Source organism: Pseudorca crassidens, chromosome 9, assembly GCF_039906515.1.
Source record: "Pseudorca crassidens isolate mPseCra1 chromosome 9, mPseCra1.hap1, whole genome shotgun sequence".
Taxonomy (NCBI): domain Eukaryota; kingdom Metazoa; phylum Chordata; class Mammalia; order Artiodactyla; family Delphinidae; genus Pseudorca; species Pseudorca crassidens.
In genome coordinates this window covers 76242877-76266470 of record NC_090304.1, presented here as the reverse complement: position 1 = coordinate 76266470, position 23594 = coordinate 76242877, and the positions used below count along the sequence as shown (strand labels likewise).

Below are 23594 nucleotides of genomic sequence, written 5' to 3'. Positions count from 1 at the left end.
GAGATTGAGTAAATGCTCTATGAGTAAAACAACTACAGATATGCTGAACAAAAACTGTATGGTTAAGTACAGTGTAGGGTAGAACAAGGTAGATTATAAGTATGAAATTTGAAGTTAGATATGAATTGGAGCTGCTGTTCTATTTTTTAATAGCTGTGTGACTTTGGGAGAATAACTTGACATTCCTGAGCTTCACTTTTTTTCATTTATAAATTAGGTCAAAAATAGAACTTCCCTCATAAGGTTGATAGGAAGATGAAAGAGGGTGATAATGCATTAAATGCATTTAACAGTTTGCCTGGCTTTTAAGCGTTCAATAGCTATTGCTGCTTATTCCTGTGTTAGTGTTATTAAATTTATGTACATACATACAGACAGACATATACATACATACATATACAAATCTATACATCCACATCTCTATTTGTCTATGTATCTATCCATCCATCTATTGTTATACATGAAGAGTAGCCATGTGTGGAAATGGCAATGAGGTTACGAGAACGCTAGACTGTGTAATACATATTCACTTGGACTTGTCCCTCAATAAAAGATTTTTTGGAGTGAAATAAATTTAGAAAAGACTCATATCTGCCCCTTTGTTTATGCTTCTTGCTGTATATTAGTATCTTTCTATTCATCAGGACTATAGAATGTCCTGAGATGGAACTGCTATTTTATCAAGTAAAAGCGGCACTAGTAGTGAGATTTAAATTCCATTGTACTTTCATGCCATGGATTTTTTGTGCTGGGAAAAGATCTCTAAAGACACTCTGCTAAGGATTAGGGAACAATGAATTAGGTAAATGGGCTTGGGCATTAAGGGTCAGAGGATTTATATGCTCCCTGAACCTGGTCTTTCTGGGTTACTTCACACAATGTGAGTGAATAACTGCCTTTCTGAATTTCTAAAAACTAGAAGCAGAGCACTGAGATCACTGAGAGGAGCTCTTGTACCCGACGTCAAGCCATTTCACTGTATCTCTCACATGTGGCCAGAGTTATTCATGATTTCCATAAATAATGAAAATATGTGTTTGGATGAACTTTAATAAACACAACTCTTGCAAATTTTTAAATAAAATTAAGAATTAATTATTTGAGGACAATCGGCCACAGATTTCCACTTTGATTCACTCATAACTTTCCTTTAAAGCATAAAATTAAATATTTTTAGATTTTTTTTGATGTGGACCATTTTTAAAGTCTTTATCAAATTTGTTACAATATTGCTTCTGTTTTATGTTTTGGATTTTTGGCCACAAAGCATGTAGGATCTTAGCTCCCTGACCAGGGATCGAACCTGCACCCCCTGCATTGGAAGACAAAGGCTCAACCACTGGTCCCCCAGGGAAGTACCTATGGATCACCATAAGCAGAGGGTGGTGTAGTCGGCAGGATGTGAAACTATTTTTAATTAAAATTTTTTTCTGTGATCTCAGTCAAAGAATTCATACTATAGTTTGTCAAGGGGTCATACGGTACCATACCCAAGGGGTATATGGTACAGGTACCATATCTATTATGATCAGAATAATTGTCATTTTAAAGGAAAACTTAAACCGTATTCTTTGAGTAATGGTTTTATAAAAGTAAAACAGTGTTACTTTGTTTATAGAAGACAAAATTACAAACTAATAACTTCTCCTGTAATAAAATCAGATAATTTTATAATTAGTAAAATCATCCATGTCAGAGTGACTCATTCAGGTTAATATTCAAATAATTTAATAAATTTATTATGAACTAAACCTCATAGACTAATGGGATAAAGCTTCGAATATACTGTAGAGTTAGTAACTATTCAAATAATTTCATTAGATGTTAAATGCTAGTAAAATGTGATTTTAAAGTCTAGGATCAATTTTACTTTAGGGGAAAAAGTTAAGAAAAAACTAGAGAAGTAATTTTTGAGTTTTATATGAAAATGAAAGGTTGATTTAAACTGCTTAAATACAAAGTCTACAAAACTCATATAATCTCTCAAAGAGTTAAGGGGGTTATTTTAATCAACTGCTTCAAGGAAAACTAATGGAATATTCTGGATCTACATCATCTTAAATGCCCTGAAAAGCAATATGTTTGAATTTAGATATGAACTATCAATTTACTGGATGGCATATAAAGATCTTTTTGAAGCAAGAGACAGCATAAGGAGATTTTATTCTTGATTCATTTTATGTTTGACTTGCTGGTATGAATTATTTCTAAAAATCCAAACTTTGGAGAAACTGTTATGAGCCTTAGCTTTCTGAAGGATGTTTGAGAAGTGTGTAGTGTCACATTATCAATTCAAAATTCTCATCAGCATGGTAATAAGCTAATAGAGTGACAAAGTTTTTTATGGTGTATTCTTGCTTGTCACTGAAGAAAAATCACTATACTAGGTGAGGAAATTATACTCATGATGAACATAAGCTACAGGAGTAAAATATACTCTGTCAAAAATAATCTTATTGATAATCAGTAACAATCATTACTAGCAATAATACTCCAACTTTGTGTTTATTTATGTCTTTCTGAACTTAAAAATCAGTTCACAGACATGACTTCTCCACCTCATTAATTTTTACTACACCCTTATGAGATATATATTTATTAATGCTAATGTATATTATTAACATTAACTAAGCTGAGCCATGTTTATAAATATTCATTTAGGAAGAGCTTAAATTGAAAGATCCTCATGGGTAGACATTTATACATGTGAGAGGTGGGTTAAAAGGAGCAGCAGCTGCTCAAATCCATTAGCTGCTCAAATCAAAATTTAAAAAAAAAAAAAGATTTTTAAATGAACAAAGTGAATAGCTTCATGATTAAATTCTAGTTACATTTTAAAATTTGGTTTGATTTTAAGTCAGGCTAATTAAACGTGCTATTGAGTTGATGTAGAGATGTTAAAATCTCTATATAAAGCCTAAGGTGAGAAATTTCTATGAGAATTAAATGTCAAGAAAAAATTTTTTTCTCAAACAAACATCCTTTAAATGTTTGTATTTCTCCTTTTTCTCTGACTACTGGGAGTCCCAAGGAAATATTTGTGTCTTGACCATAATAATTATGAGACATATGGCTTATACTATCTTGACCTCTTATGAAGAAATGTACATTTTTCCTGGTGTTGTATTTACTAATTTACATATTTATCCTTTATGGTGTATGATTTTATATGGCAAGTCAAATAAATCATCTTTAGAATGAGGTTAACGTCAAATATATTAGTAAATTACAATAATTATTATATAAATATACACTTCATATGTTGAGTGACAAGTGAATAGGAACAAAACTTTAAAGAAACTAAATTTGTTTTACACTTAGTATACATTAGATATGTCCTTTATTATTGCTACATCAGCAGGTAAAAGTGCCAACACTCATTTCCTAATCACCATTCTCTTCAAAAGCCAGGATCTACGATGATAGTTTCAGTTTTTGATAACAGCCACAGTCATCCATGTCCTGTCTCAAGATTATTTAGAAAATGTAGTTTTCCAGGTCCTAACTATAGATTGTCTAATAAATTTTTTAAATTAAGAGAAAAAGGTATAATAAAAGAGAAAATATGGACTTCCCTGGTGGCGCAGTGGTTGAGAATCTGCCTGCCAGTGCAGGGGACACGGGTTCGAGCCCTGGTCTTGGAAGATCCCACATGCTGCGGAGCAACTAGAAACGTGAGTCACCACTACTGAGCCTGCGCGTCTGGAGCCTGAGCGTCTGGAGCCTGTGCTCCGCAACAAGAGAGGCCGCGATAGTGAGAGGCCCGCGCACTGCGATGAAGAGTGGCCCCCGCTCGCCGCAACTAGAGAAAGCCCGCGCACAGAAATGAAGACCCAACACAGCCAAAAATAAAAAATAAATACATTTATTAAAAATAAAAGAGAAAATATGGTAAGAAAAAAAAATTACATACCAAAAGTACTATAAATCCCCAAATTCTAGATCTAGAAGGAGACTTAATGTGTCTTAAGCTCTTAAATTTCCATAAGGAAAATTAAGCCAGTGATTTATTAACTAATTTAAACAATGAGAATAAATGCAGAATGATTATATACTTATTTTTTATCCCAGTATTTATTTTTGTTTTACACATAGGTATTAATATATTGATTATAAAATGATGGTTGATGAAGCAAACATAAAAAGATTTTTTTGAAAGATTACAATATAATTATTGTTTGAGAAAGGAATTAAAACAAAATGGGTATGCCATAAAATGAATATAATACATATTTATATAAGGAAAAGACTGAGTACTATTAGAGTTAAATAAGAGGTGTCATCTGTAAAATGTGTTTACATTTAACAGCATAATACTTCATAGGTTGGTTATGAGGATAAAATGAGTTAACATATTTTAAAACACTTAGAACGTTGTCTGCCATAGAAGTAAGCATTAAATAAATATAAACTACTTATATGAACTTGAGACCCTAAAAGTTTTTGTTTTTAAAAATCTTTTTTTTACTAAACTGGTTTGGCAATAATGTCATCCTCCTCAGCACCAGAACTTATTTGGATCAATCTTATATGCACCTCTAACACCTAGATTTTAGTCTCTATAAATAACATTATGCATTACGGTCAACGAAATGTAGCTGAATCTACATGGGGGGTGGACACAAGATCAAGATGTTATTGGAGGAAAGCTAGAATATTTTAAAATATATTTCTGGTTAATAAGAGGACAAAGAAGCTAACATTCAGGGATTCCCAATAGTCAAATTGTGACAATTTATATAGTATATGAATAAGGTAAATCTGCAAAATCTCATGCAACTTTAATGATACTCAAAATTGGAACGTTTAATATGATGCATGTGTGTATATAATATATATAATTTCATACAAAAGGAAGATAATTCTAGTAGGATATATTTAAATTTTATTACTTTTAATAAGTATGGAATTGTTAATATATGAATATCTTGATTCTTCATTTAAATATGTACCTATTTATAAAATATAGATCAGTACTTTTTTCTATGAATATAATCAGGGAAGACACATTTAATGCCTATTTAACATTGTCCAATTAAGTCTTAAAATCACATTATTTTAGGCAAATATGTCATATTTCAAAAGGTGAAAACCTATGTAAAAGCTATAGATTTAAAGTATTATTATTATTATTTAAAGTATTATTATTTAAAGTATTATTTATATAACAAAAATAATGTTCAAATTATAAAAGAGGTCAAGTCTGTTAACAGTCTCACTTTGAAAGGAGCAACCTGAATTCAATTGGTTGATAACTCAGAAACTACTCTGGATTAGGTAATATGATCCTCCTTTCTATTTGATTTTAGATCACAATTGCACTACACAATGTAGAAAACCATAGCTGATAAAATTATTGTGTAATACATGATAAAATTAAGATATAAAGGTAAAAATATTTATATAATAAAATAACTGTAAACTGAGTTCATAAGTTTGTAATCATTTTGGTAATTTGTAATTTTGTCTAATTATGTAACATTTAAAACATTGAACAGACTTGTATTAGATTTAAATATTTAATTTAATCTCTTTTAATAATTATCTAAACTTACTAAATATACTTGTTTTGAAATATTAGTTATGTAATACATATTTAAATTTTTGCATAAATAGTGGCTGATGGATATAGATAGTTAATGATTTCAGCTTCAAAATGTATAAAAAGTAATCAGAGTTCCTGTAGCCACAAAAGTCCTTTAGACATTCTATGAACAACAAATAGTGAGTTCATTCTCTATCTCGGAGGCTGGTCATAGAAAATCATGATGTAAAGGAAAGTTGCCACCAAGTTTGTAGTCTTGCTTTACATTTGTATGCTCTCACTTCCTTTCAGAAGCCCCTTCTTTTCTTTCTCCCCAGCATCCTACCTCATTTTCTCCCCCTAATCATAAAACTACCCTGATTCCTAGAGCATGGGTGACTCCTAGCACCCATGCTCGCACCCAGGTATACTAGAAAGCAAATTGATTGTCTTCATCCTATCTTCTCTATCACCTGTATTTGCATTTTTTTCCCAAATATCACCTGGCAAAAAATAAAACTAAGCCTAACAGACTTAATTTTTATATCATCAACACAGACATAATGGAATCTAGGGGAGCAATTTTGAGGCAGAAGTGGCCTTCCCTATGTAAGTGACTGACTGCTTCAACCAGGCATCTTACAGGCTCTTATGCATACGTATGGCCTCCAGAACACAGCAGTGAGTCAGGTGGGGTGGGGTTGGGGTAAGGCAGAGTAATAAGACACTACCAATGATTGCATATGTCTGTCTACCCATACATTTAAGTTAAAAATAAAGCAAATATTGCTCTAAATTAAGTTCAGGACAGCTTGATGTGGAATAGATAAGATAATTAAGTAGGTAGGTAGGTTGATTGAGAGATAAAGCTTCCCTTGCCTAGTCATTGAACTGTAAATGCTGGTGCCAACTTGCTCACGGTAGGTGGAATTGACTATTTGATAGCTGTGACAGGTCTTTGCAAAAATCTAGAAAGGCACAATCATATAGACATCTAGGATCTTTCAGTAAATAGATTTCTGTTCTGAATAATACAGAAAACTTTGCATATTTTGCCACCACTGTTGATTTGGGAGAAAAACAACTGATCTACAGGCTATTGAGAATTAGCGTACTTGTGTTAGAGAGTATAGACCAAAGAGAAAGGTATAAGCCACTAAAACTAGTACATCGTGTTTTCTGGATTTGCTGTATCTGTCTTGAAAAGACTGCTCTATTGAAGAGAGGAGCAATTAGGAGGGTTGTTTATTTGGTTTATTAGGATTTTTTCAATGTACATACTGAAAAGTATTAGGTTCTGTGATACACCACATAATATTTTCAAAAACAAAAGGAGTATAATTAGGTCCCTATCTTGGTATATTTGGTGTATGTAAAGTACCAGTCTAAACTCCTTAGCCAATTATACTTTAAAAGATAATATTTTGATTTTTCTAATACCTAACTCGATGTTCTCGAAACTGAATCCATTATCATTCCTTTATTCTTTCCTTTTCTCCTTCACACTCCTTTAATAGGGTGTCTGGGTTTGGGGTTAATTAGACATAATACATGAAGATTATACAGACAAAAATCAATTATTCCATTCTTCAGGGTGTAATTTTAACTTAAAAATTCTTTTTGTGACAAATTACATAGCCATTATAGTTACATATGAATTATTAGCACAAAGTTCACTGGCCCTTCTATTTCTTAGAGATTATAATCCTCAAGAATTTAATTCAAGTAGGATTACCTACTAAGAAATGATCTCACCCAGTAGCCTATCCTTAATTTGGTGTAAGACCCCATCATAAATGAAATGATTTCAAGAGTTTTAAGAAATCTCTACAGTTAGTTAATTAGATATATGATCTATTTTTTAAAATGTATATATTCTAGTATACATGAATGATTACATGTGGTGTCTTTTTTCTAATAAAAAAACCTGGGACACTTGGGAGGGAAGTTATAATCAGAATCTGAGAGATTAGCATTTCAGAGGCATTTCTTTGGTTACCTGACTACAAGCAGAATTTTTAGTGTATGCTATCTTAGGTACAGAAGAATCTATAGCAAATAGTGACTATAATAGACAGTGGAAGAATAAAAGCAGTTAAGTGTATATTTTAAAGCAGAGAGAAAAACTTAAAAATCTATTTCTTACTAGATTTCAAAGGATATTTCAATTCTAAAACTTTATCTGCTTTTATGAACAGAATTTTTAACCTCCCCAGACTACTATTTATGTGAAGAGGGCAAACATTTCAGGGAATTTGAAAATATCTCAGGAAGAAACACATTGTTTTCATACTTCTAATCGTTACCAGTTTATACCATGATTTTAAAAGTTGAAGTCATAAGCTATTGCCTCACTAAACTTTAAAGTTTTATATATATGTATATGTATATATATTTACACAAACACACTATATATATGTATATGTGGAAAGAGCAATACTTTACTCACAGGCAAACTGAAGTACAGCTTCTCTACTAAGAATACTTCCAAACGTGTTGGCTGCCAAACACTGATAATGGCCAGAATCCTTTGCTTCACTTGGATTGCTTATAATGAAGGCCCCATCTATCAAACTGTAGCGATAATCACTTTCCAAATCTATTTCTGTTCCATTTCGAAGCCATCTTAGGAAAAATCAGAAGACAAGTACATAAAAATTACTTGAGACATTATAATACTCCCAGGGAGTGTCAGAATCTCATTGAAAGGAATTTTTAAGACTTAAGAAAAATGATTAACATTGAATTTCTACCTGTAATTGGGAACTGGGCTGCCACGAGCTTCACAATTCAGTGCTAGTTTCTTTTCATCAGAATCCGTCGGGAAAATTATATCATCTGGTTCTTGCACAAACACTGGCCCGTAGTCCACACTTTCTGTAAGAACCAAAAGGAAACGAAATTTCTCGAAATATTTTTTCTCCACTATGTTCCTACTCAAAATTCTTGCACTTTCCTCATAATAAACAGGCATATTACCAAAGACAGGTATAGCTAGCAAATTACATTGTTTTAGAAAATTGCAGAGACCTAAATGGATTTTTTCTGTCATTGACCAAGACTGCTTTTAAAAATATGATATATGAAATGAAAAAACACATCTCAAACATAGATGTTGTACATTTTAAAATATATATCTTTGAATTCATCAAAAGAGGAGCTAAGGAGAATAACATTAAACAAAAACATTATTTTAAAATACCCAAATTTTGTAAAAGTCTTAGAATGTTAAAAATAATATTTGATAAAGGAAAATCATGAACTAATATAGTGTTACTACTTGGGTACTACAGACATGAAAATGTTCGTCCTCATGCATTTTTCACATATTCCTTTCTTCACTCATTCAATCAAGGACTTTTAGTGCTTAATGATGCTGGATTGTAAGGGGAAAATGATGTAATGCAAGTACACACATTCTCATGGAATAAATGAGACATGTCCTCAAAATAAGTCAAATAATTGAATAAAGATGACAAAACTGTATACAATTAAATGTTTACCAGCTGGTAGATAAAGTGAATAAGGAAATCAGAAGAGAAGAGGCATAAAAAGGGAGGCAGCTTTTTCCTTAGCTACAACCAAAAAAAATTACATGAAAATAACTAAAATGTATTATTGTATACCAAATTGTATTGCTGTTACTTAAAGTTTTATTTTAAAAGAGGAAAATAAGTGATTTGATAAATAAATAACTTGAGTAAATTATTGTCAAAATATTATACTGCATGTTGTTGCATCATAATGAATTTTTTAAAATTCAGAAAAGCACATGAAACCTTGTCAAAATCTCAGTTAGAATTAAACTGCACAATCAAGTCATGAAAAAAAGAATTCCTTCTGGTCTTTACTCATTAAAATACAATTATTTAAATTAATATTATAAATATCTATAATGCATAAGATTAACTTTTAATAAATATATCTTATATTTATATATATATTTTAAAAATCTTGAGCTTTAGAGTCAGACACTTGGGTTTAAATTCTAGTACCATCATTTTCTAGCCTTGAGCCAACTACTTTTACCCTTTGCTGCTTCATTTATTAATTGTGGATAACAATGTCTCCTTACAATATTATTAGGAGTATCGATCATTTGTAAATACTTAGTATGTCACAAGTACTCAGTAAATTATAATTAATAAGAATAATAACTAAAGTTTACTTGTGTTATAATTACTATATGTCAGACATTATACTGAATAATTTATATGCAATATATCATGTAACACTCATAACAGCAATGTGACTAGAATTAATTTCCTCGTTTTATTTTTATTTCTTTTATAGAGCAATGATTTTTAATTTTTCTTTTTAGCAGTAGTGCCCTTTATTTTTTAATTAATTTTTATTGCAGTATTGTTGATTTACAATGTTATGTTAGTTTCAGGTGTACAGCAGAGTGAATCAGTTATACATATACATATATCCACTCTTTTTTAGATTTTTTTTTCCCATATAAGCCATTACAGAATATTGAGTAGAATTCCCCGTGCTATATGGTAGGTATCTCTTAGTTATCTATTTAATTTTCCATTTTGTAGAAGACAAACTGAGGCTGAAATCAATTAAGTAAATTTGTATAGTAAATAAATGATAACTTTGGGACACAAATCCAGGGCTTTGGAATATAGAACCTGATTACCACTACCACTATTGCTACTACTACTATTACTATTATTTATAATAATAATTATTATACATTTAAACAACATTTACAAACACTTTCATATATTATTATTTAATTATCTGAGTTGAGTTTTATTATTATTTGTAATTCAAAGTTGAAAATGCTGAGGTTCTGAGAGGAGACTTCCACAAAATTAGCCACGTAGTAAATAGTTGATTTTAACTAGGTTTCTATGGTTCCAAATCTTATATTCTGAAAATTGTCAAAACAGGACAAGAGAAATAAAGGCTTCCCAGACTGGGGAAAAGCAAAGAGTTAAGAACTGGTAAATCACAGACTGGAAAATAAGGGACTAGTCTGAAAAACATGTATTCTGACTGCCTGTGCTCTGTTAGATATCTTTGTTCATTGTCACTTCAAAAGCATCTTAGTGACTCAGTGAGCCCTCTTCCTCTCTCTCTCTCTCTCTCTGTCTCTGTCTCTCTCTCTCTCTCTCTGTCTCTGTCTCTCTCTCTCCTTCCTCTTTCTCTTGGTTTTCTCTTAGAAATAAAGTTCACTGTAAGGGGTGGAAGAGCCTGGGTCTCTGTAGAGCTTTCCAGTCCCCAGCAAAGAGTAATCAAAGATGATTCTATCTCTGAAGGGATTCGTTTTTAAAATTCCAAACCAACAAGGTATTATTATAGACAAACTCAGACAATTTGATACATACACCTGTAGTAGTAGACTCCATCTATTGATAAAAATGATGCATTGCAGGAGACCTTAAGATGGCAGAGGAGTAAGACGTGGAGATCACCTTCTTCCCTACAAATACATCAAAAATACATCTACATGTGGAACAACTACTACAGAACACCTACTGAATGCTGGCAAAAGACTGCAGACTTCCCAAAAGGCAAGAAAATCTCCACATACCTGGGTAGGGTAAAAGAAAAAAGAAAAAACAGAGACAAAATAAAAAGGATGGGACCTGCACCTCTAGGAGGGAGTTGTGAAGGAGGAAAAGTTTCCACATACTAGGAAGCCCCTTCACTGACAGAGACAGGGGGTGGGTGTGGGGGAAGCTTTGGAGCCACGGAGGATAGCGCAGCAAGAGGGGTGCAGAGGGCAAAGCAGAGAGATTCCCGCACAGAGGAATGGTGCTGACCAGCACTCACCAGCCTGAGAGGCTTGTCTGCTCACCCGCCAAGGTGAGTGGGGGCTGGGAGCTGAGGCTTGGGCTTTGGAGGTCAGACCCCAGGGAGAGGACTAGGGTTGGCTGTGTGAACACAGCCTGAAGGGAGCTAGTGCTCCACAGCTAGCCAGGAGGGAGTCCGGGAAAATCTCTGGACCTGCCTATGAGGCGAGAGACCATTGTTTCAGGGTGAGCAAGGAGAGGGGATTCCTTCCCTGTCTGCCCACAGAAGGCAGGGGACCACCTAAATGAGCGCCAGAGACAGGAGTGAGCCACGGCTATCAACTCAGACAACAGAGAAGGGCATGAAACGCTAATGCTGCTGCTGAAGCCACCAAGAATCCTGGGTGCAAGCACAGGTAACTAGCTACAACCTCCCAGGGGCCTGTGCAGCCCGCCATTGCCAGGGTCCTGTGACCCAGGGACAACTTCCCTGGGAGAACACATGGCATGCCTCAGGCTGTTGCAATGTCACGCCAGCTTCTGCTGCCGCAGTCTCGCCCCACATTCTATTTTTAACTACCGTTCGCCTCCCTTCCCCTTGGCCTGAATTAGCAACAATGCCCTAATCAGCCTCTGCTTTAACAGGAACTGAAGCCTGGGGGCAAGCTACACGAGAGGTGGGGCAAAAAACAAATCTGAACCCCAGGGGCTGTGTGAACAAGGAAGAGAAAGGGAAATTTCTCCGTGCCTCAGGAGCAGCGGATTAAATCCCCACAATCAACTTGGTATACCCTGCATCTGTGGAATACCTGAATAGACAAAAAATCAACCCAGAATTGAAGCGGTGGACTTTGGGAGCAACTGTAGACTTGGGGGTTGCTGTCTGTGACTGACTTATTTCTGATTTTTATGTTTATCTTAGTATAGATTTTAGTGCTTGTTATCGTTGGTGGATTTGTGCTTTGGTTTGGTTGCTCTCTTCTTTTTTTCTTATTTTCTATTTTTTTTATTTTAATTATTTTTAAATTTTAATTATTTAATTTTATTTTTCTTTCATTTTTTCTCACTTTTCTTCTGAGCTGTGTATCTGATAGGGTTTTGGTGCTCTGGCATGGTGTCAAGCCTGAGCATCTGAGGTGGGAGAGCTGACTTCAGAACATTGGACCAACAGAGACCTCCCAGCCCAACATAATATAAATTGATGAGAGCTCTCCCAGAGATTTCTGTCTCAACACTAAGACCCAGCTCCACCCAAAGGCCAGCAAGCTCCAGTGCTGGATGCCCCATGCCAAACAGCTAGCAAGACAGGAACACAACCCCATCCATTAGAATAAAGGCTGCCTAAAGTCATACTGAGTTCACAGACACCCCAAAATACACCCCCAAATGCAGCCCTGCCCACAGAAAGGCAAGATCCAGCTCCACCTACCAGAACACAGGCACAAATCCCCTCCATGAGGAAGCCTACACAAACCACTGAACCAACCTTACCCACTGGGGCAGACACCAAAAACAATGGGAACTAAGAACGTGCAGCCTGCACAAAGGATACCACAAACACAGTAAGTTAAACAAAATGAGAAGACACAGAAATATATAGCAGATCAAGGAGCAAGGTAAAAACACACCAGAGCAAACAACTGAAGAGGAAATAGGGAGTCTACCAGAAAAATAAATCAGAGTAATGATAGAAAAGATGATCCAAAATCTTGGAAATAGAATGGAGAAAATACAAGAAACGTTTAACAAGACATAGAAGAGCTAAAGAGCAAAGAAACAATGATGAACAACACAATGAATGAAATTAAAAATTCTCTAGAAGGAATCAATAGCAGAATAACTGAGGCAGAAGAATGGATAAGTGACCTGGAAGATAAGGAAATAACTACCACAGAGCAGAAAAAAGAAAAGAAAAAAGAAAAAAGAATGAAAAGAATTGAAGCAGTCTCAAAGACTTCTGGGACAACATTACATGCACCAACATTTGAATTATAGGGGTCCCAGAAAAGAAGTGAAAAAGAAATGGTCTGAAAAAAATATTTGAAGAGATTATAGTTAAAAACTTCCCTAACATGGGAAAGGAAATAGTCAGTCAAGTCCAGGAAGCACAGAGAGTCCCACACAGGGTAAATCCAAGGAGAAACACACCAAGACACATATTAATCAAACTATCAAAAATTAAATACAAAGAAAAAATATTAAAAGCAGCAAGGGAAAAACAAACAAACAAGGGAATCCTCATATGGTTAACAGCTGATCTTTCAGCAGAAACTCTGCAAGCCAGAAAAGAGTGGCAGGACATATTTAAAGTAATGAAGGGGAAAAACCTACAACAAAGATTACTCTACCCAGCAAGGATCTCATTCGGATTTGATGCAGAAATTAAAACCTTTACAGACAAGCAAAAGTTAAGAGAATTCAGCAACACCAAACGAACTTTACAACAAATGCTAAAGGAACTTATCTAGGCAGGAAACACAAGAGAAGGAAAAGACCCACAATAATAAACCAAAACAATTAAGAAAAGGGTAACAGGAACATAAATATTGATAATTACCTTAAATGTAAATGGATTAAATGCTCCAACCAAAAGACACAGACTGGCTGAATGAATACATAAACAAGACCCATATATATGCTGTCTACAAGAGACCCATTTCAGACCTAGGGACACATACAGACTGAAAGTGAGGGGGTAGAAAAAGATATTCCCTGCAAATGGAAATCAAAAGAAAGCTGGAATAGCAATTCTCATAACAGAGAAAATAGACTTTAAAACAAAGACTGTTAGAAGAGACAAAGAAGGACACTACATAATGATCAAGGGATCAATCCAAAAAGAAGATATAACAATTATAAATATTTATGCACCCAACATAGGAGCACCTCAATACATAAGGCAAATGCTAACAGCCATAAAAGGGGAAATCGACAGTAACACAATCATAGTAGGGGACTTACCCTGCTTTCACCAATGAACCGATCATCCAAAATGAAAATAAATAAGGAAACACAAGCTTTAAATGACACATTAAACAAGATGGACTTAATTGATATTTATAGTACATTCCATCCAAAAACAACAGAATACATTTTCTTCTCAAGTGATCATGGAACATTCTCCAGGATAGATCATATCTTGGGTCACAAATCAAGCTTTGGTAAATTTAAGAAAATTGAAATCGTATCAAGTATCTTTTCCAACAACAATGCTATGAGACTAGATATCAATTACAGGAAAAAACTGTAAAAAATACAAACACATGGAGGCTAAAAAATACACTACTAAATAACCAAGAGATCACCGAAGAAGCCAAAGAGGGAATAAAAATATACCTAGAAACAAATGACAATGAAAACATGATGACCCATAACCCATGGGATGCAGGAAAAGCAGTTCTAAGAGGGAAGTTTATAGCAATACAATCCTACCTCAAGAAACAAGAAACATGTCAAATAAACAACCTAACCTTACACCTAAAGCAATTAGAGAAAGAAGAAGAAGAACAACAACAACAACAAAAAAAAAAGAGTTAGCAGAAAGAAAGAAATCATAAAGATCAGATTAGAAATAAATAAAAAAGAAATGAAGGAAACAAGAGCAAATTTCAATAAAACTAAAAGTTGGTTATTTAAGGAAATAAACAAAATTGATAAACCACTAGCCAGACTCATCAAGAGAAAATGGGTGAAGACTCAAATCAACAGAATTAGAAATGAAAAAAGGAGAAGTAACAACTGACACTGCAGAAATGCAAAGAATCATGAGAGACTACTACATGCAACTATATGCCAATAAAATGGACAACCTGGAAGAAATTGACAAATTCTTAGAAAAGCACAATCTTCTGAGACTGAACAAGGAAAAAAGAGAAAATATAAACAGACAAATCACAAGCACTGAAATTGAAACTGTGATTAAAAATCATCCAACAAACAAAAGCCCAGGACCAGATGGCTTCACAGGTGAATTCTAGCAAACATTTAGAGAAGAGCAAGCACCTATCCTTCTCAAACTCTTCCAAAATATAGCAGAGGGAGGAACACTCCCAACTCATTCTACAAGACCATCATTACCCTGATACCAAAACCAGACAAAGATGTCATAAAAAAAAGAAAACTACAGACCAATATCACTGATGAACATAGATGCAAAAATCCTCAACAAAATACTAGCAGGCATAATCCAACAGCACATTAAAAGGATTACATACCATAATCAAGTGGGGTTTATCCCAGGAACTCAAGGATTCTTCAATATATTCAGATCAATCAATGTAATACACCATATTAACAAACTGAAGTATAAAAACTGTATGATCATCTCAGTAGATGCAGAAAAAGCTTTTGACAAATTCAACACCCATTTATGATAAAAACTCCCAGAAGTAGGGATAGACGTAGCTTACCTCAACATAATAAAGGCCATATATGACAAACACACAGCCAACATTGTTCTCAGTGGTGAAAAACTGAAAGCATTTCCTCTAAAATCAGGAACAAGACAAGGATGCTCACTCTCACCACTCTTATTTAACATAGTTTGGGAAGTTTTAAACACAGCAATTAGAGTAGAAAAAGTTGATTTGAAAATGTTGAACCATCCTGTGTCCCTGGGATAAATGTGACTTGATCATGGTGTATGATCCCTGTTAGATATTATCGTATTCAGTTTGCTAATATTTTGTTGAGTATTTTTGTAGGTATATTCATCAAACATATTGGCCTATAATTTTCTTTTTTTGTAGTGTTATTATTGGGTCTTGGTATCAGGGTTGTTGTAACCTCATATGACGAATTTTGGAGTGTTCTATCCTCTTCAGCTTTGGGAATAGTTTGAGAAGGATAGGTATTAGTTCCTCTTTATGTGTCTTGTAGAATTCCCCTGTGAAACCATCCAGTCCTTGATGGTCTTTGTTTGCTGGGAGTTTTTAAATTACAAATTCAATTTCAATATTAGTGATCAGTCTGTTCAAATAGTCTGATTTTCTTGATTCCATCTTGGCAGTTTGTATCTTTCTAAAACTTTGTTCATTTCTTCTAGGTTGTCCAATTTGTGGGCATGTAACTGTTCATAGCATTCTCTTGTGGTTTTTTGTATCTCTGTGATATCATTTGTCATTTCTCATCTTTCATTTCTATTTTGTTTATTTGGGTCAGAGATCTCTTCAATTGCTTTCATTTTATAAAATTTGTTTTTATTTTTCCTGTTCTATTTGGGTGATTTTCATTATTCTACCTTCCAGATAACTTATTTGTTATTCTGTATCACTTAGTCTGCTATTCATTCCTTCTAAGGTGTTTTATATTTCATATACTGAACTATTTATTTTTGATTGGGTCTTTTTTATATTTTCTAGTTCCTTGTTAAAATGTTCAGTGGTTACATCAATTATTTTTCCTAATTCAGTTAACATTTTTATTACTAATACTTTGAATTCTTTAACTGGTAAATTATTTCTGTTTATTTGTTTTTCAGGGGTATTTTCTTGTTCTTTCAATTGAGAATAGTTCCTCTACCTTTTCATTTTACTTAATTTTCTCTGTCTCTATGAATTTAGGTGAAATAATTACCTACTACAGTCTTGAAGTGCTGTTCTTATGTGGGAACCTCCCTATGCAGACTGTGTATGCCTAATGCCTTTGGTAGGATGACTGGATCTGAAGTGGACTCCAGTCACATCTTTCCTCAAGGTGTGCTGATAGCTGTCACCTTGGTAGGGAGTGGAGCTGGAGATGGAGGAGCTAAAGGTGGCACTGGGTATGAGGCAAGACCTCCTCTCTGATCAGTGGCTATCACCACACTGTCAGGGGTAGGGTCTGATTCCAAGTTACTGGAGCAGAAGCCCTGAGGACCGAGTTCAAAGTGGCTCTGTTCCCTCAGTGTGTATTTTTCTCTCTCCCCACACCAGGGCCTTTGCCCTAGAAAAGGGGAGTGCTGAAGCAAGTGGGGCCCATGTGCAAAAAGAGGTCCATGTGCTGCCTGTGTAGGCGAATGTGGCTCTGCTCAGATGCAACCTTGTGTGCAAGTTCCCTTTGTCTCTCACAGCCAATCGTTGCCCCCTGCCTCTGTTTCTCCCATCACCCTCTCACTGTTGTGGAGTCACTTCACAGTGCTGGGAGAACCCACATGGACTCTCAGCACATGTTGGGAGGTTAGCTGTAGTGGAGCAGTCACTGTCAGAGATCTAGGCAGCTTTGGGGACACTGCCTGAGGAAATGCCTACTATGACTGCTGCCACCCTCCCTGGGCTCTGCCCTGGGACCAGATAGCTTCTGCATCCCATGGTAGAGTTCTTTCCCCGGTCAAGCTGCTCCAGATCCAGCACTGCACTGTGCCATGGATTAAGTGGGGCCAGAGCATTTACTTGACTTGGGCTGTGGTATGAACCACGAGGTGGTCAGTCATGGGAAACCTGCAGCCACTAGAGCAGGACCCTCTCTGCTCTGCCTTGGGGGCTAGTTAGAATGTGCACACTCTTCACAAGTGGAGTGCAGGCTTTTCCAGACATTCTATCTGATCCAAAGGTCTTCCAACCAGCCAAGGGGGCTTGTCTCCTCTGCGTGGGACTTCAGCACGGGGACACCCAGTCTGTGGCTTGAGCTGCTCACTCCCCAGGGTGGGTGTATACCCGTGTAATCTCCCTTGTCCTCTGAGTCCCTTCCAGGGGCAAAGGTCTTGACCCAATTGCTTGTCTTCCCTTCCTACCCAACTGCATCTGCATCTTTCTTATATCCTTGGTTGTATCGGAGTCTTGCTAGATTCCAGTTCATTTTCAGTGAGTTCCACACATAGATGTACTTTTTTGTGTATTTGTTGGGGGAGGTAAGCTCCACATATTCTTAATCCACCATCTTTATTTCCCTCCTCAAAAATTTCTTTTTTTGGAATATTTCTTCTTCATTTGTTTTATTCTCATACTACTTAAACATATGTTGGCTTTTTAAAAAAATTGTCTGCTCTATCATCTCTCTAACAAGTTTTATATTTTTATTATTTTCCTATTTGTTTGACTTCTAATTTGTTTGCTATGCTCCTATCTTTTCAGTTGCTTCTATATTACCAATAATGATTGTTTCAACTCTTTAACGGTTTTATTTGTCTCTCCTACTTGTTTCCTGAGCTCTAGTTGCCTTTATATTACCAATAATTAGGGTTTCAACTCTTTAATGGTTTTCTTTGTCTCTTCCATTTGTTTCCTGAGCTCCAAGGATTACTTCTTATCATTTTCTGTTATCTTGTCATATGTACTTTGATTTCATGTATGGGTTCTTTAAACTGTTCTTCCAATGTTATTGTCAGTCACTTCCTCAGAGGAAGACAGTTGTTATATCCTGAGTACAATTTTTCAGGTTATGGAGGGATCCACACAAGACAAACTGAAATCTCTGGCCTGGCCAACAATCAACAAGAGGCTGTGGTTTACTAACAACCATGAGTGTGTTTTCAAGTGGAACTTCCTTCAGTTAGTCCTTCAAAGGTGAATGCAGCTACAATCAACAGCTTGACTGACATTTCATCTCATGAGAGAACTTAAGCCAGAACCACCCACCTAAACCACTCACAGATTCCAGACCCACAGTCTCTGTGAGAAAATGAAAGATTATTGTTTTAATTTGCTAAGTTTTGAGGTAATTTTTACACAGGAATAGATAATTAACAAACTATTTTTTATCTCCTTATATTACTTATATGAAAAGGTGTTTAAGACAAGACATAACTATGAAATCTATGAACTTCCCAGGAAAAGTAAAGAATAAAAATATCATTTACAAATAATCATACTTGGGAGAATGAAAATGCTTTATTTAAGTTTTATTGAGCCTTAAACATTTAGAATTAGAAGTATAATCTTTCCATTCTAATAATCTCTAGGATATTTATCCAGTTTTAGCTTCATCACTTCTAGTAATGTATGAAGTCTTAACAAATTACTGTTTTATTGTTAGGATTCTCAAAAATAAAGTATGTCTTAAATAAGTAACATAAGTTTATGTCCTAGATGAAGACATCTTTTGATTCAATTCTGTTCTAAAATAAATACACTTTACTCAAGATTTTATCATAATTGAGTTGATTAGCACATCAATAATACCTTGCTTAATTTATGGAAATTGCCATTAAGATTAGAATATGAAGGCTGTACCATGAATATCTTATGTTCCTCTGATAGAATATTATGTAGAATAAGAAATTAACCAAAATGATATTTTTAACTTTAAACTTTAATTTATTGAAAAACAAATTTGTTTTAATATAACCAATAGACTGACCTTAAACGATTTGAATCATAATCAATTAATAAATGAAGAAGAGTATTTTAAGCATATACTTATACTCAATGTCAAAATGTTCATCTACAGTGAACTTTTATGTCATCATTAGCACACAATTATATTTGATAGGTTTTGTCTATTCATGTGTGACAGGAACTGGTTAGATGCTCAATAATCCCACTTATTCTTCCTAAGAACACTGGAATACTTTTGTAACCTTTCTTATGATTGGACTGGGACTCCAATGTGACTTGCTTCTGGACTGAAATAATATGTGTGAAATTCAGAACTCATCACAAAAATCATGCATGGCCCTCACCCTCTCTCTTCACCTGTAAATTAGCTGAAGGTAAAAAAGCAGTAGGTGCCAGCGAGATCCTAATAGATATCAAAATATTAGATGGTTCCCAAACTGTCCACATGGAGAACTATTCATTGAAGAATGAAGTGGAATGGGATGTGAATAGAAAAGAAACATTTATTGTGTCAAATTGTTGATTATAGCATACAGAATTACCTTGCCTTGATTAATATTACATTTAAAAGCAACATAATTTTAAAGCTTTTAATGAAGATATAATTTGATTAGGAAGCAATGGTCACTGAAGTATATATCATTAGATTATAGAGTCTTGCTTATATTCTCCTTTCCAAGTTCAGGCCTTTGGATTACTACTTAGTTAAGTACAGTCTCAGGCCATGGGCCTATGACAGGAGATATTCAACCATTCCACCCCATATCTAGCTATATCAGGTTATGGTACTCCAGTTTTTATAACTAGTTTTCTACTTAATCCTTTAGTCCCGGTCCTTCTTCACATGCCCAAATTCTGAAAATGGGTTTTCATCCTGTGTCTCTATTTCTAAATCCTATATCTTTAACCTTTCTAGAATGTCCAGTGTTATTATTTAGACATTTATATTATATGGATGTTATGCTTCTTGTTTTGCATTTTTACATGGTTGACTTGCACTGTACAGTCATGTAATCAAGTCAGACTTCATTTTTGATCTTTGACTGTAGATGGCTTTCAAGCCCCACCAGTCATTTTTTTCCTTTTGCTTCACCTCAGGGAAAGATGATATGCATCCCTCCCTTGACTCAGGTAGGAAAGTTCATAACACGAAAACCCAAGCCCACATAAGAACTCTCACCCCAGCCCCACTCCCCAACCACAACAAAAACTAATGCAACTCATTTCTTGCTCAAGCCATTTTCCTACCAGCCTATCCTGCTCTCATCAGAAAGCTTCATGATGTGAATAATAAACACTTTTTGGTATATGTATAGCATTATTAGTCTCTACATTTGAACCAATTTTTTGTTATGGGATATTGATCTGTAGGAAAATCACATGGCAATTTAAGGCTCAGTTACCTGGGTAGGTGACAGTCTTCTATAAGGGAAGCATATATTCTTTCCAAGTGTTTTGCATCCATAGAAGCAATATATCTTCAGACAGTTAACTAAAATGTGTAAGGTAGGCATGTGAGAAAGGTAACTCCTGAGTTTCTCTAGATAGCTTTCTCTTAGGTTTATATCAGGAAAACAAGATATGCTATGAGATCATCCAAATTATTTGGGCAAGATGGCATTACCTATGGGGAGAAGCCAGGGGCTAGATTTGGAGACACTTATGTAGAGTAACATAAATAGCAAATGTTTAAATTATACTTATAAATCATAAAATCATATATATGTTTTTTTCTTTCTCCTTTTCCCTTCTGTTATTCCTGAGCCTTAGTAACAACTCCATCCTTTCTGGTCTCACCATGTCCAGAAAAACAATATAGAATTTAGGAAAAAGTGCTGCACATCCATCTTTAGGTTTGTGGTTATCAAATTCTTTTAATAACAAGTATTTTATAATTTTCCTCATGATTCTTAAATTAATGGATATTCTAGCCTACCTATATGCATTTTTTAATCTAATGAAGGGATAAAATAAAAAATAAGTAACATTATAAAACAGTATTGAATTCAATATGTAAATTCTCAAGAACAATTGTAATAGGACACATAAAGAAGTAATCAAAGTTTGTTTTTGTTGATAAAACCCTCATGAATGTAGCAGCTACAAAGGCAAACTGATCTAAGTGTAGTACAGATTAATCAAATTTTATGAGTGTTATTGGTGTTAGGTGTTGTGATTTTCTAAATGGTCAACAAATTCTGTTAAAGTTCTTAACAAAACTAAATATAATCTTGCTGTAATTTACATGTTTTTCATTGACATTTCCATTATGTACCAAAAATACCTTGCATATAATAAAGTACCGAGTTAGATTCTTGCCTCAGAAAGTTTTAAAGAGAATTTTCACCAATGTGAAAGTTTAGAAGGACATTTAAGAGTACTGTAATTATAGGTCATTTAGCACTCCTATTCTCCACTTTCTAAATTAAAGTAGCATCCTTGAATCAAAATTAAGACAATCAAAACTACTCCACAAATTTTAAAAACACCTCTAAAGTGGAGGTACAACCCCTTCTTAGAATCAGACCAGAGCAATAAACCAGAGCCTAAAGTTAGCACTGTATTGACAGTAGTCTTTCATCAGAGATGCCTAAATAGGAGGACAAAGTTCTACTGTGAAATGATGACCCTGGAGTCCATCTACCCTAATTCCAGTGGAGCTTTTGAAGCACTGGTATGTCATTTTGTTTATGGAGACATTGATTTCCCTTGTAGAGTCCTGTCTTAGGATCAAGCTGATATCTCATTTCTTCTAACCCTTTTTGAAATTTCTGTCACTTATTGATAGGCTACCCAGATACTAACTTTCTTCCTGCAGGAGGGTTTTAAGTATCACCTTATCTGAGACTTCTACAGCCAGGTTCCCTAGGGAAGCCTTGCTTCTTGGTATTGAAACACTATGTTTTCAATTGTTTCCTGAATCATGACCAGCCATTACCATGTCTACCTAGATTCTAAACTTGCCTTTCTGACTTAAATCCTCTTTTAAACAATTATTTCTGTGTCCATTTTTCTCAAAGATTAGGCCTAGTGCCAGACCCAATGCTCTCCACCTACTGGTTACCTCTAATTAATGGCCTCATCTAGCTTATTCATGTAATGTGAACTAAGCATATTGGTATTATGGTCTAGAGGAAATAACAACCTGTCATGTCCAATACAATTAAACCAAATTCACTTTTAATGATCATTGATATATTTTATGTGATAATTTCCAGAAATTTTGAAATGTTTAATTAGAAATTGCATTTTATGATGACATCCACAGTTACAATGTGAGTAAAACTTTTCACAGTTTGTGAGAATATAAGATGAATTCTTAACAAAAATATCCAAACCTTTCTTTAAGTTGCCTTTTAACACTGAAATTGTTTCTTTATGAAAGGTAAACAAGTATAAACTGTTATTATAAAACTTTCAAGGATTCCTAAGATCTGAAGAGCATGATTTATTAAAAAGTTTTGTGATGAATGTTTCATGAGTAGTAGTATTATGTTGTGCACATACTATACATTGAAAGTCTAATAGATGTTTTCATCATTTTTAATGTGGCTATAAAAGAAAGGTCAGCTGATTCAGAGATGCTATCACTTATGAGAACAATCAAAATGTACTGACCCCATACAACATTCAGAAGATGTCAAACCACAAAGCCACCTTGTCAACAGATGGAAGACATTGTTTTTCCCTCTTCATTTGTAATAAAAATAAACACAGTTTAGCTTAAAAATCTTCAGGCAAATATTCTGTCATGGTGTAGAAATTTAGCCTAAATTCAGATTTCAAATTCCTCAAGTACATGCCTCTTTAATTAAACAATATTTGTTAAGCTCCAACTAAGCTTGCACTGCTCTAAGTGCTGAAAGAGAAAAAAAGAGGAATATACAAGATGATCTTTCCTCAAATGGAATATAGTTAAATTGGAGAGAAAAGCATACTAACAGAAACTAATAGAAATAGCTCTAAAAATTAAGAAACCATAAAACAATAAAATCAAAGTTTCAATGAATAGTCATGAAATGGTAAGTCTTTTATTAAAAGATGGTTTTTAAACTGAGAGAAACTGGA

The 23594-nt window shown here is 34.5% G+C and overlaps 1 protein-coding gene across 3 annotated transcripts in view; it reads right to left on the bottom strand.

Moving 5' to 3' along the window:
- Positions 1-23594, bottom strand: part of CNTN5 (contactin 5) — a 1387157-nt gene that overhangs the window by 485584 nt on the left and 877979 nt on the right. For all 3 annotated transcript variants that reach the window (XM_067750786.1, XM_067750785.1, XM_067750787.1), the window contains 2 exons: positions 8278-8401; positions 7974-8149 (listed from right to left, as the gene is read on the bottom strand). In XM_067750786.1, coding sequence (XP_067606887.1) covers positions 7974-8149; positions 8278-8401 — 300 coding nt within the window. The remainder of the gene's footprint in view (positions 1-7973; positions 8150-8277; positions 8402-23594) is intronic.